The sequence below is a fragment of the Notamacropus eugenii genome, chromosome 1 (assembly GCF_028372415.1).
Source record: "Notamacropus eugenii isolate mMacEug1 chromosome 1, mMacEug1.pri_v2, whole genome shotgun sequence".
Taxonomy (NCBI): domain Eukaryota; kingdom Metazoa; phylum Chordata; class Mammalia; order Diprotodontia; family Macropodidae; genus Notamacropus; species Notamacropus eugenii.
Genome location: NC_092872.1, coordinates 739,360,312 through 739,374,766, shown reverse-complemented (window position 1 = coordinate 739,374,766; position 14,455 = coordinate 739,360,312). Strand labels below are relative to the sequence as shown.

Sequence of the window (14,455 nt, the reverse complement as noted above, 5' to 3'; positions counted from 1 at the left end):
AGGTTCTGGGAGCGTGCCACAGCTAGTAAACGTCTGAGGCCTTAGTGATGCCCAAACCCAGCCTTTGGGGTCACCTGGGGAGCCACTGGCAGAGTGGCATCAAACTAATGAGAAGAAAGTTTCCAGTTGGGGAGCCTGGGCCCACTTAGGTTCTGCCCTTGGAGGCAGGGGAATGGCCAGGATGGAGCCTTGAGGGAACCGTCCCAGGGTGCCAGCTCCTGATGCCATGGCAACAGCTTTGTGTGCATCTCCTGGGGCTGGGCTGGGCAGGTGCTGACAGGGCATGCCGTGCCTCATCTTCTTCCTTCTCTCCTCACTGCTACCTGGCCCTGCCCTGCCCTGCCCTTGCTCCCCACCCCTATCCCCAAACTGGGCCTCATTTGTGGGCTGAGAGAGTCTCACCAAAGGTAAGGAGGGGGTGCTGTGAGGTCAAGTCAGGGAAGAGAATGTGGCCCCAGCCCCCAGGTGTGGGGGAGGGGGTCTGCCTCCCCAGGGAGCCCTGAGGGCTAGGGCTTTGCTCTTGGGGGATGGGGTCAGGGCTGGCTCCAGCTTCATCAGGGTGGGGCCAAATGACCTCTAAGATCTCCCCACCTTGGAAATTCGGATCCCCTCCCTTCTCCCTCTCCCCCCAGAGCTTTCTGTCTTGTAGAGAAGCCAAATCCTTGACCTTGACCCACTTCTTCCCTCAGCACCAACACAGGTTGTTGGTCCCCTCCTCCCCCTGGGACTCTTGGATCTGGCTCATCCAGGTGTCACCGGGAGGCTTCCAGAGCACAGAGGAGTGGGTGGCCAGGGCTTGCCCAGTCTCTCTGGAGGGTGACTCCAGGTCCCTCCCTCCCAGCCTTCCCTATCAAAATAATGGTCGCTTAGATGTCCAACTCTATTCCAGCTGACCCTTTAGACTTCCTTGGGCTCCATTAGGATGCTGGAAGCCACACAGACTTATCTTACGGCACCGAAAACTGAGGCCCAGTGGGGCAGTGACTTGCCTGTCAACCATTGCAAAGTTCCTTCTTAGAGAGACAAGCACAGGTTGCATGTGAGTGCTTATTTCTCTCAAAGCTTGTGGAACATGCATCTGGAGATGGTGTGGGAGTTCATTGTAGACAGTGAACCCAAGGATGGATGGACCAGGGAGACCTATCTTCAGAGCAATCCCCCCTCCCCCTGCCCTCCCTTCCTGGCTCAGGATGTCCGTAGAAGCCAAAATTATGGTCTCCCTGTGGTTAACCATGATAGGAGAGAGGAATTTCTTAGTTGGATAGGTTGTAAATACAATAAGATAGGAGAATGTCAAGGTGTCAACTGAAATTATAGATCCAGGATGTATGTTTCTTTTACCATTAACATGACATAATATAACATAGGAAAAGTTAGTATCTTGGTCAGGGCATCTTGTCCTTAACGGTCATAAATGGTCAGCTTCATCTGGTAGTGGCTGATAGGGGAAGGGGCACTTTGATTTCATTCGGAGAGCAAAGTGAAGCATGTCTGTTATGCCAGAACATGCAAAGCCTTGTGGGAGACTAAGCTCAGAGTGGGCCAAATGTCTCTCCTGGTTGGCCAATCCAGGTTTTCAGCCTTTCTGAGGTCTGGGGAGGGTTCTGCACACCGGACACATAGCTAGTCAGTGTCAGAGGTGGGGTTAGGATCCAAGTCTTCCTGCTGCTGGCCCTCCCATCTTTTCAGTGGGGAGAGGAGGTGTCAGTTATGACATCCTCTAGGTCTTTTCCAGCTGGGCTAGGACTCAGGCAGGCTAGGAAGCCTCTGAACCCTTCCCAGAAAGATCATTTTAAAAAGCATAGAAGGACCAGGGGTTAACAAATACAGTCATCAAAATTGTTTTAAATAACAAACCAAGTTGATGGACACTAGGTTAAGAGCCTGAGCAGGATGCAGAGAGGACAGTGGCTTGCCTAGGGCATGCCAGCCAGGCTGGTCAGAGCCCAGACTGGAGCCCACAACTCCAGAGTCTATAACTTTGGGGCAATTACTGGGTTGACTTGACTGGCCCAGCTTTGGGAAGCTCACTTTACCTTCAGTTTTCTCATCGGTAAAATGAGGCGGTTCTAAGAAAACTACTTTGTAAAACTGGGCCTCAGTTTCCTCCTCTATAAAGTGAGGGGGTTAAACCAGATGAGGTCTAGATTCCTTTGTCTCTGACCTCTGACCTTTCCAACTCAGGTGGTCTTCATTTTGTGTCCCAAACCCAGGGACATTGGGGTGAAGCCTGCTAACCCCCTCCCAGTGTTTTTTAAATGCATAGGATCACAAAGAAAACCAGTCGTATTGAAATACAGCCGTAGGAATTAGGGCCATGAGGGCATGGAAGGTACCCTAAGAGCTTGGATGTCATGTTGTGGCGTGCTTTAAGGCTTGGATGTGGGGTCTGAAGTTATGAGAGAGTGCCAGGGCCTGTGATGTCACTGTGCTTGGGAGCTCCTACCCATGCAGATGGGGATGGCCTTGGGGGGTTGGGGCACTGGGAGATGAAGGGGCTGTGGGATGGCCGTTGGTTGTTAGACACCTCTCAGTCTCAGGCCAGGCCTCCTCCCCTAATCTGTGCTGCTTCTCCCATGATGCACACAGTGACTTGTGTTCTGTGTAAAAGTGACAGGCAGGGAGCTCTCCCTGAGCTGTGGTGCTGAAGGGCCTGCACCTGAGCCACCCTAGCCTCCACTGAAGGCTGTTTAAACCCATCAGTGCTCTGGCAGACTCAGATGGAAGAAGCACACATGGACATAGGAAGCCACGAATTCCCATTTCCATGTTGTGTTGTGTTTCTAGTTGCTCAGACGTTTCCTGGTGTCATTTTAATCTGTTTGGACAGTTTGACAGAAGATCTCTAAGCTGCTGAGCAGGCCCTGCATGGGCAGAGGGGCTTTCTTCCCCAGGATTCAGACACGAGAGGTTGCCCCATAGTGGAAGGGCCAGGTGGGAAAGCAGGTGCCTTTTGGGAATGTCTGAGCTTGGCTCTGTAGAGCTGGGCCCCTTACAGGAGACCCTGAGCTCACAGCCTAAGGGGGTGGTACTGGGTAACCCCTGAAGCCTCTTCCAGCTCCTGTGATAGCCATGCACTCCTGGTCCAACCCTGGGCAGAGGTACTCCTTTGGGGACCAGGCCCACAGCTGTTCCATCTTCTCCCAGGGAGTCAGTGGGTGTTTGTGGTCTGTGTGTGTACCCAGTGTTGGGGGGGTGGGGTACCCTTTCCTGCTGCCATCCCTAGGTCCTCAGCTATAGCACCTTGTACTTCATACTCACTTCATAAATACTGATTTGTGGCCATCAGAGATCCAGCTGCTTCACCATGGAATGAGGTTTTAAGCAAAATCTCACCCGACCTGGCCTTAATGAGGCTCCTCTCCTGGCTTGACCTGCCTTTACTGTTGAGCCGGATTGTTTTCTCTGTCTGGGCCTTGGGTCCTGGAGCATTTTGGGGCATGTTTGGGTCCGTACTTTGCTGCCTACAGCCCTGACCTTGTAGTATACCTGTGTGTGTGTGTGTGTGTGTGTGTGTGTGCATGTGTTTGCATGTGTGTGAAAGTGTATGCATGCTGTGTGCATGTGTGTGAAAATGTGTGCATGCTGAGTGTGTGCATGTGTGTGTGCACATGTGTGTATTTGTGTGTGAAAGTGTATGCATGCTTGTGTTTGTGCATGTGAGTATGTGCAGATGTTTGGGCACATTCATTGGTATGGGTGGGTCTGCAGCAGGACTAGACATTAACCAGGAGGCCCGTGGTTTTGTCTCCTTCCGCAGCCTGGACGTGTCTCCTCAGGTAGAACCTGGCCCAGATGCGCCTGTGCCGCCTCCTCCGGGCAGCCTCCCTTGCTCCCCCCCTGCTCCTGTTCCCGCTGCTGCCGCTGCTTGCATGTTAAGCACTAACCTCTTTGCACCCGCTGCCGCTGCCACCGCCTTTGCCTCCCTCCCTGCCCCCTCCCCCAGATGTCTGGGATCTACCAACCCATTCCTCCCCTCCCTGCAGAGCAACCCCTTCTTTGAGGAGCTCGTGGCGGACAAAGCGTTAAAGTATGCTTCACCTGCTCGCTCTCTCCCCAGTGGCTCGCTGGTAGCGGCCCCCACTGCGCCCTCCCTGCCAGAGTGGGACGACACCTTCAACGCCTTTGCCGCCAGCCGGCTGCCCCCTGATGCTGGGCATGGACTCTCAGCCCCAGCTCCAGAGATGGGGGCCTTGGGAGCACCCTGGACTAGTGATGAGGATGTGGAGACAGCAGAGTCTCGAGAAGATCCCAGGGGAGGGGGACGAGGCTCAGCATCAACGATCGAGGTTGCTGGATCCCTGAGTCTTGACGGCTGGAATGTGACTTCTGCTGGCTGGGAATCCTCTGTGTTTCAAGGACCCAGCCCCTCCTCATCAGTCAAATGGCCCTTGCTGAGCCAAGAGCCAGAAGAGGGAGAGACCCTCTCCCAGCCTCAGAAAGCAGTCCAGGACCCAGCTGCCACTGAAGCTGCTTGTTCCAGTGCTCTAAGAAGAGGGAGCAGTGAGCAGGAGAGGACACCTAGCCCCGCAGCATCCAAGGAACCTGAAGAGTGTGGGGGTGGGGGAAGCCAGTTTTTCCAAGAGTTGAATGTAATTACAGATCTCTGGTCATCAGAGGTGGTGAGCATCCCTCCTGTGTCTAAGAGCCCTCCTCCCATCCCAAAGAGAAGCTGGGAGCAAGAAGAGAACATTTGGGAGGTTCTAGATGAACCACCCGGCCTTCAGGAGCCAGGACCCCCAGGGCTGCGCCTAGACCCTCTGGGAGACGCAGGCAGAGATGTCTTCTCATCACCCCCTGCCAAAGAGGAGGAGTCCCCTGCATCAGAGCCTGGGACACCTCCACCCAAGCCACCACGCCTTTTCACACCCTCGAATTCCCAGAATGAAGAGAAAGAAATGAGTGGAGAAGGGACAGAACTATGTGCTGAAGACATCTTCCCAGGCCTCGAGGCTCTTGACCACCAGAATAAGATGAAGGAGGATGCATTGGAAGAGCTCCGGATCCTCCCCTCTGCAGACAGTGCAGACCAGCATGCTTCAGGAGGAGACTCTGTCAGCTGCTGGGACTCAGTTTCCCTGGTCCCTGGGCCCAACTCTCCACCAGCTGTCCTGGAGGTCCCTTCCCCAACACTCACATCAGAAAACACAGCTGGCCAGAGCCAGTGTTTCTGGTCACTTCAGGAAACAGAGTCTCAGTTTCTTGGCACTTCGGGGACCCTCCAAGATACACCTGAGCTCCTTTGTCCCCCTGTGACTGCTGGTTTGGAGAAAGATCCTTTCTGGGGTTCTGATGATGACGATGGCACCTTGAGCCCCTCCTTACCTCCCGGGAGCCCAGCCTCTATTGTGCTCCCAGCTTCGTTTTCTGCCGGGGATGAAGCTTCTCCAGAATCTCCCAGCCTAGAACTTGTGGCCCCTCAGGACCCCCCCTTTGCTCCTCCCCTCCCTCCCCCTCTCCCTTCTCCATGCCCAGCCACTAATGTGAGCAGGAAGCCTGGCCAAGAATCGCTCTCTCTGCATGGAAGCCGGCCCTTATCCTCCTCCACCCCGGCCCTGGGGGACTTCCCCGCAACCCGAGGCCCCTTCGAGTTCCCCTCACCCATCGAGGGCCCCTCCAGCCCGCAGTGGGGTGTCGAGACCCCTTCCACCCTGCTTGCGCTTCTGCCCCTGGAGACACGACCAGCTGAGGAGCCTTCAAGCCAGCCTGGCACCAGGTGAGGGGCAGGGGGGACGGGGCTGCTGCCCAAAATGTGGGGCTCCTCCTAGGCAGGTCCCCTGCACTGTCTGGGGCTATATAAAGTCAGGGGACTGGGCTAGACAGAAGTCATCTGTGTGTGTCAGGAGTAGGAACCCTGGGGGCAGGACAGTCCAAGGTGAGAGACCTAGAGTACTGGATTGAGGGGGGAGGGGCCAAAATCCAGAGAGGGTAGCTCAGGTGAAGAGTCTGGTTCCTGTCATCACAGGCAGTAAAGGCTGGGCTGCCGGGAAGGGGAAAGGGAAGGATATGGTTGATCCAGCCCAGGCAGTGCTACCTGGGTGGGAGGAAATGGGGGTCCCCTAATAGGGAGGGACCAGGCACCATTCATATGGAATCACCAGAGACCTTAGCAAGAGAGGGGAGTTTGTGGCCTTCAGCAGATTGACAAGACAGATGCCACAGGTCAGACACTGCAGTGTGCCTGTGGTTCCCAAAACTCAGGAATTAATGATTTTCAAGTCTTGAGGAGCAATGCCGCAGTAGCCCGATAGATGGCGCTGCGGTTCCACCTGACTCTCTGTCTTCCTGTGAATCCTTGTGTGCCTTTCTCCCTCCTGCTCTGAGTTCCTCACTTGTGCAGAGGGAGGGAGGAAAAGGCATTTTTAAGCTCACAGTGTTCTGGGCACTGTGCATGCAAATACAAGCGCTGTAGATAGCTCTAGATAGCTCTGCCTTCAGGGAGCTTCCATTCCTCTGGGGGAAGACAGGAGATACAACTGAGGAAAGAAAGGTGGGGGGGGAAGGTTGGAAGGCTGGGGCCTGATTCTAGAAGGCCAGCATGCCAGGGTGTGGCTTGGGTTCTGGTGCGAGGGGGGATAAGTTGGGCTGCACGGTGTGGAAATGGGGCTGGGGGTTGGCTGGGATGACTTCTGAAACCCCTTTCCAGGTTAGAGGGTTATTCTCAGAGCCTTCAAGTAGGTGTCAGAAATGGGAGGCTGAGCACATAGTTCCCTCCCACGTGGGGGAAGGAGCTGGATGTTCATCTACCCACTTTATTGATGCAGAAACTGAGAGGGTGGAACTTATCAGGGTGAGAGGGGGCAGGTCTCTCCATCCTTCCTGCTCTTCTGCCAGGGCCTGCCTCATGCTTGTGGCCCTGGCGGGGTTTTTGGGGCCCAGCTGATCCAGCTGTAAAGATTGCCTAGTAACACTAGTTTTCATCTGGGGGAATATGATCTGTTTGACTGAATTGATCTTTAGGGTTCCTTTCATTTGGATGTCCAATTAGATCCCACATCCGTGATAGAGGAATCATGTGATGGGAGAGGGGAAGCAAGCTTTACAGTCAGGAAGGCCTGGCTTCAGGTTCTGCCTCAGGGGGCATGTAACGAATGACTTGGGGGTCGAGCCCACTTCTTAGGACCCCAGGCCTTCTCTCCTTCCAAGGCGAGTTTTAATCTGCATTGGGAGAGATGTGCATGTGGGCATCCCCACACACTGATGAAGTTAGAGACCCAGACCAAAACTGAAAAAAACTGATGGTTTATTCTTCCTAGAACCCTCCCTCTGAGAGCACTGCTAATGTATCCTGTCTGCACCTTGTTTGTACATGGACATTAGACCATGAGCTCCTTGAGAACAGAGACTTTGTTTTCCTTTTGTTGTTTCTCTAGTGCTTAGCCTGGGACCTGGCACAGAATAGGTGCTTCGGAAATGTTGGCATGCCCCATTTTGTATGGTCCGTATGCCTGTGGGAGAGGAGACAGGGTCCCGATTTTAGTCAGTCAGTCAGGCGGCTGTTGTGTCTCAATCACTGTACTGAGTGTTGGTTAGGCAAGGAAAGTGAAAAGCACGCCCTGTCCTGTGAGGAGACAACATGTAAAAACAGCTTTGTGTAAACAAGATAGAGATGGTGTAAATCTCAGGGATGGCACTAGCAGAACTGGGAGAGGCTTCCTACCTCTTAGCTGAGGAGTGAGGGCATTCTAGGCATGGGGACCGGCCATTGAAGAGGCAGATGGAGTGTGTGTGATGAAGTAAGAAGTCAGACTGGAAAGGTGGGAGGAATCCAGGCTGGGGAACCTTGGGGCTTCTGTTTGATCCTGGAGGGCAGAGGGAGTCTCTGGAGGCTTCTGGTGGACGAAATGAGAGACTGGTGCAGGGTAACTTAACTGCATCAAGGCCATACAAGGCAGAGCCAGGACCAACCAGCCTGGTGCCATGCTTAGCCCAGAAGATGTTGTTAGAGGCCCCTCTGCCCGACTTCTTCAACTGGGCTTCCTTAGATAAAAATTGAAGTAGCTGGTCCTTTGTCTGTTACAGACATTGTGCGGAGCCTGGTCAGTCGGTCGACTGGCAAAGGGAGAATGAACACCCTTGAGGGGCTTCCTGAGGGAAGACATGCAGAGGGAGGAGGAAGGCACTGTGATGATGACCATGTCTGGACCAGCTGTGGCCACTATAACCACATCAGGACACAAAAGTAAACCAGTAAATGAGGCTTAGAGGCTGAGGAGGCGAGTTGGGATAGTCTGGAGTGTCAGAGCCGGGCCCAGATAGAAGAAGTCAGTGTGACTGGCCAGGTCCTTTCCAAGAGGAACTTGTGAATCATAGGAGAGGGATTCATCTCCACCTGAGAAGGCCCGTGGAAAAGCCTACAGGGTCGGATCAGAAGAGCCAAGATCCCTGTTCTCTCTCCCCCTTCCCCCCCAGACACAGTATCTTCCTTCTTGACTACAGAGAAGTGAAAATGTAAGAGCAGATAAAGTCCCCCATTCTGACATCTTCCTTTCACAGCAAAGATGAGGGGCAGCGTAGAATGCCCGCATCCCTGGGCCTGGTGGCTGAGGCCAAGTCTTGCCTCAGGTCCTTGGGAGCTAGGTGATCTGATTGTCTGGAGCCTTCATCTCTTTGGCTGTAAAATGGAGTCAATGATGGTATCCGGGATGGTTCTAGATGTAGAGCTGGGAGGACCCTTGGACGCCATCCTACCAGATCCCATCACTTTGAAGGCTTCAGGGACCTGGACGTGAGAGCAGAGCTGGAATTGAAAGGAGCCTTTTATTCCTTTTCATTATCGGGGGGGCCTTGGCCAAGTCCCATCAGCCCTGTGAAAGGAAACGCTGAACGACACAGTGTCTAAGATCCCTCTCATCTTTCAGTCAGTCACTTCCAGGTTTGCAAATAGTATACCATGGGGAAGTTAGAGGAAACCAGAGGACTCCAAATCTGACTCGCTCTTCCACGGTTCAGTTGTTCAGTTTTGAGTGATGTCTGACTCTCTGTGACCCCATTGGTGTTTTCTTGGCAGAGATAATGGAGTGGTTGACCATTTCTTTCTCCAGTTTATTTTGCAGATGAAGAAACTGAGGCAAACAGGGTGAAGTGACTTGCCCAGGGTCACACAGCTAGGAAGTGAGGCAGGATTTGAGGGGTCTTTCAGACTTCGTCCTGATTCTCTGTGCACTGTGGTGCTATCTAGCTGCCCTAGCTGCACTTTCTGCTGTAGTGTGATAGAAATCAGTAAGTCAGTAAGCCTTTATTGAGTGTCCATTAGGGACACAAAGAAAGGCCCTCACCCACAGAGAGCAGGACAGTTAAGAGGGTTGGGAAGAGGGGAAGGAGAACCAGCGTAGAGATGAGGTTCTTATTTGTGGAGCAGCCAGGAGGCCAGAGTGCCTGGAGGTGGGCGATGTAAGAAGGCAGAAAAAGAGGAAGGGGCTGGCTGCTGGAGGTGATGGGGAGTTTACTGACTCCTCCTTGGAGGCAAACCCTGAACAACCCCTACTCCTCCTACTGGAGCCGATGGCCTTTTGCTTTTACAGGGTCTGTCCTAGACCTAGGGTTTAGGAAGCATTTGGTCTCATGCCATCGTTTCACCGAGGAAGAAAATGAGACCAGGAGAAGGGAAAAGACCTGTCCAGGATCACACAGATAGGAAGTGGCAGTCAGTATTTGAACCCCAGGCTTCCATTCTCACAAAACCCCTCTCCCTGGCAACCTTGACTGGTGGTTTAGGTGACTGCCACTGGGTGGCGCCTCTGTGCCGTTTGGACCTCAGCTTGTTTTTAGCTGGCCCCACTCCAGTGGGGCAGGAGGCCTGTCACTCACCAGAGCCCCCGGGGCCAGCCTCAGACACTTCCTAGCTGGGTACACCTGAAGAAATCAGTGCCTCCTAGTCTCAGTTTCCTCCTCTGTAAAATGCAGATAATAACAGCCGCCACTTTCCAGGGCTGGTGTGGGGCTCGAAGGAGCTAATGTTTGTAAAGCGCTTTGCAAACCTTAAAGCCTCACATAAATGGGCATCAAGCCTGAATATCTCGTGCTCTTTGCTTCTAACTCACTTTGCCTTTGGGCCAATCAGAATTCAGCAGTTGCTCTTCACATACCCCCTCGTCTTTTCTCGTCCGCCTTTGTTACCTGTTCCTTTCCTGATCCTCACAGGATTTCATTTTGATGTCCCTCGAGATGCTCCACAGTTTGCCAGTGTCCCTTCTAAAACAGGGTCCAAGTCCTCCAATGTGGCCCAAGTGCCTCCTGCTGCCTCAGCCGCCACATCCCAGTGCTGCCTCTATTCGAGTGGGTTAGCCTGTAAAACCTAGTCTTTTTTAGTCTATCTGCTGTCATTTGAACCCATGTAAGACTTCATTTTTCTCTCCGTTAGATTCAGCCCAGTGTTGTGGTCTGTGTAGGGGAGCTTTTTGGATCAGGGCAGATGTCGTCTTGATGTCCTTTGCAGATTAAATAAGCTTGCCATCCATAGGTCTTTAATGTCAGTGGCAAACATCTTCATGAGCCCAGGACCAAGCATTGAGCCCCTGGAGGCTCTGGGGGAGATTTCCTGCCAGGCTGCTGTTGGACCATCAATGGTTCCTTAGACCCAGTCATTTAGCCTGTCTTAAATCCACCTCACTGGCCACATCCTAGCACAAAAGACTTTGGTAGAGGCTGAGCATCGAGTAGTTTTAAAGAGTTACTCACATTTCCCTTGTGAGCCCCGGAGCCAACTTTTATAGCTGAGTTTACACCATTTAAAATCTAGGGAGGTCATATTGGTGACATTCCCATGGCCTCCCAGTCTAGCAAGGACAGGGCCAGGAGCTGCAATTTCATTGGCCCTCCTGGGCGAGGAGCCGCCTCCCTTCCTCCTGCGGCGGCATGGGGCTCGAACTCAGCTCTTCCTGGGCCCAAGGCCAGCTCACTATCCATGAGGACACTCTGCCTCAGTCCAGTTGTTGTCCATTTCAGTTGTGTCTGACTCTCCATGACCCCATCTGGGATTTTCTTGGCAAAGATCCTGAAGTGGTTTGTTATTTCCTTCTCCAGCTCATTTTACAGATGAGGAAACTGAGGCAAATAGACTGAAGTGACTTGCTCAGGGTCATGCAGCTCCTAAGTGTCAGGGCCAGATTTGAATTCAGAAAGATGAGCCTTCCTGACTCCAGGCTTGGCACTCTGTGCACTAAGGTGCCATCCAGTGCCCTCACTTTCCCCATCTGTAAAATCCGGGAGTTGAGGCCCCAGCTCGGAGCTAAGATGCTCTGACCTCTTTGGGCCTCGTTTTTTCATCTGTAAAATCAGGGGCTGGATTGGGCAGCCCCCGAAGCCTCCTGATGGCTTAGGTTTGCAGCATGGTGATGCTTTTGGGTCCGATAGGCCTCCTACCCCAGGGCCCTGTCATTACACTTCCCATCCCACCCAGCTTCATGGATGCCTTGGAGTTTGATTGCACATTCCTGAATGTGGTGGATTTGCATGTGCTTTTACTTTGCTTCTCCTGGAGTTCTTCCCCTTCTTCCGTTGCTCATCTCCATGGCATCCAGCATAGCGCACACAAGCAGTTCGGCTCCCCGTCTGACTTGTTGGCTTTCTAGATTCTTTAACTGCACACTTAATTCATCGATCTCTTTCCTGGTTAGAGATAGTCATTTCCCCTTGCATCCCACAAGATAGCATTGAAGGGTTCAGTGGTTTGCGTAGAGTCAGATGGCCAGTTTGTGTCAGATGGGGAACTTGAGCCCAAGTCTCGCTCTCTATCTCGCACATGAGGCTGCCTCTCTGGATTAGATTTGTTACTCAGGCAACTAGCAATTACTAAGTTCCTTCTATTTTTGGCATAATAGATGGAGCACTTGGCTTCAAGTCAGGAAGACTTATCGTCCTGAGTTCTATTCTGGCCTCAGACACTTACGAGCTGTGTGACCCTGGGCAAGTCACCACCCTCTTTGCCTCAGTTTCCTGATCTGTCAAATGAGCTGGAAAAGGAAATGGCAAACTGCTCCTGTATCTTTGCCAAGAAAACCCCAAAATGAGGGTCAGGAAGAGTCAGGACACAGCTAAAAAAAACCACTCAGCACTGTGCAAAGCACTTAGGATACAAAGAAAGCAAAAGTCCCCACCTCAAGGAGTTTGACGGGGTGAGGCTTGTAAGACAGGGTATATACAGGATGGTGGGGATAAACCACTGAGGGAAGACCTTAGCATTGAGAGGGCTTGGGAAGGCTTCCTCATGGCATTTTTAGTAGGGACTTGAAGGAAACCAGGAAGAAGAGAAGAGGGGAATGCAGAGATCATAAATGTGGAGTGGGCTGGTCTAGGGGAAAAGAATCCTAGAAATGTATGAGAGAGGTGAGAGTTCTGAAGGCCTTTGAGTGCATTTTGTGTTTGCTCCTGGAGGCCACAGGGAGCCACCTGATTGGATCTGGTAGCTGGAGGGGAAGAGACCTGGGCAGGCACAGTGCCTGGTGCTGTTGTGATAATCTGGGTGTGAGGTGATGAGGGTGTGAATCAGGGTGAGGCAGGAAAGAGAAGGAAGTCAGGAAAGAGAAAGTGTGTGTGTGGGGGGGGGGGGGGGGAATATACTGGTTACAAAGTAATTTAAATATTATTGACTTAAATGGTAAAACTTGCAACTTTTTATATCTTTAAATTTTTTGTTATACATTATATCTCTTTGTATACATTATAATCACTTTGGAAAAAACATACCACGACTTGGCATTGAGTTTACAAGAGCTTGATCTATATCTCTTAATTTTCCATCACCAAACCACAAAGGCCCACTGGAAGCAAAAACAACAAAACCTCCCCAAACCAGTTTTTTTGGGAGAAGTAGGGTGGATGTCTTAGAGTGAAGCTCACTTGGGCTTCCATTGGCCTGTTATTTTGTATAGAGCTTGGAATGAGCAAGTGGGGCCCATCTGTAACAATTACCTTTTTCCTGTCTTTAGTATTTCAGTCTTTATGTAGTCAGGTGTTTTTTCTTCATAGCAATGGTTAGCAACTTGTTCTTAAAACTAGTTTTCTCACTGTTCTTTTGGTTTTAAAAGCCTGTATCATAGTACTCTAACAGAATTAGTAACGTCTTCCAGCTGAAAGATCCCTCTTTGTTTGTTTCCCGAGGATTAGTTCATTTCAGAACCAGTAGATTTTCATTTTGAACCACATTTTCCTTTGGGCCTTCCTGTACCCAACCCTACCTCCTTGAGGGCTTTGATGATCCTTGAAATGTTTGCTTTTCCCACACCAACAGCCAGTGCCATATCTCTGACAGTAACTGAAGTGTGCTTTTTAAAAGCGCCAGCTTTTGCATTTAGCCCTAGAGTAAAATTTATTCTTAAGAACCACACAATTAAAACTGAAGTAATGAAGCAAGCGCATAGTACAAAAACCAAAAGCACTCATTTAAGGTCGGGGGGAATCAGCTCAATCTGGCTTCATGTGTTCAAGATCAGAAGTTCTAAGTGTGCCTAGTGTCAGTAGAAACAGACTCCCATGAGAGACTGTCACAAAATGAGGGCCTGTCAGAGCTCTCTCGTTCCATTTAGTCTGCACACAATTGTAGCATCTTAGGAAATATTGGTTGAATTTAGCTTAATTCTTGTTTTAAACACATGCTTAAATGCCCCTGAGGTCCCTTCGGAGATTGGGTGATGGTTTTTCCAAAAGGTCCTGAGTTTTTTCCTGCCCAAGAATGTTTTATTCACATTATCCCAGAACAATTTTAAAGCCTGATTGCTTCCTCCCACCACAGATAATGTCATCGTTTTTGTGGTGATTTCCCTGCAGACCACATTGGAGGAAGGGGACAGTTCAGGAGAGTGTCCTGAGCAGGGTCCCCATGGGGAGGGGGCATTGGGTGTGTCTAGTCTGGAGCAGAGAGGGCTTGGGAGATGGGCTGGCCTGGCCTGTGTGGGGCCCCAGAAGGCAGAATCAGGAGCCTGGGTGCTCATTGCCAAGAAGCAGCCTTTAAGCTAAGTGTGACGAAGAAGGGGCTGTCTGGGGCATGCTGAATGTTCTCATGAGGGTTCTGGTTCAGGTAGGAGACAATCAGAGAGCCTCTGAAATTCATCCCATCATGGCTACCATCTGACAACTCTCACCTTGTCTCCCCAGCCCCCACCCTGTGAAGCCCCTCAGCTCAGCCCCCCCAGAGGGGGCTGTAGACAAGAAGCCCCCTCGCTCCAGCCTGAGCTCAGCCCTGACCAGTGGGTTGGAGAAACTCAAGACGGTCACTTCAGGGGGTATCCCGCCTGTGGCCCCCCAGACTGACCAGACAGCAGAGTCCAAGATGAAGCTGAAGGTGAGCAGGCTGGGCTGGAAGAGAACCTCTTGGGGGTAGGGGGTTGGGCCCCAATTCCATCCTGACTGTGCCTGGCCACCTCCCCATCTTGGCTGGGAGCCCTTGGGCCAGTAGTGTTGTCTCAGGCATTGAGCTTGGGGCCATCTTCTTCTTTGGTCCCTCCATCCTCAATTC

The 14,455-nt window shown here is 51.9% G+C and overlaps 1 protein-coding gene across 13 annotated transcripts in view; it reads left to right on the top strand.

The window, feature by feature from the left end:
- RAB11FIP5 (RAB11 family interacting protein 5) overlaps positions 1-14,455 on the top strand; it is a 50,926-nt gene that overhangs the window by 33,683 nt on the left and 2,788 nt on the right. For 11 of the 13 annotated variants that reach the window (XM_072621515.1, XM_072621055.1, XM_072620427.1 and 8 more), the window contains 2 exons: positions 3,761-5,716; positions 14,095-14,281. In XM_072621515.1, coding sequence (XP_072477616.1) covers positions 3,761-5,716; positions 14,095-14,281 — 2,143 coding nt within the window. The remainder of the gene's footprint in view (positions 1-3,760; positions 5,717-14,094; positions 14,282-14,455) is intronic. The other 2 variants (XM_072622854.1, XM_072626751.1) reach the window with 2 other exon arrangements.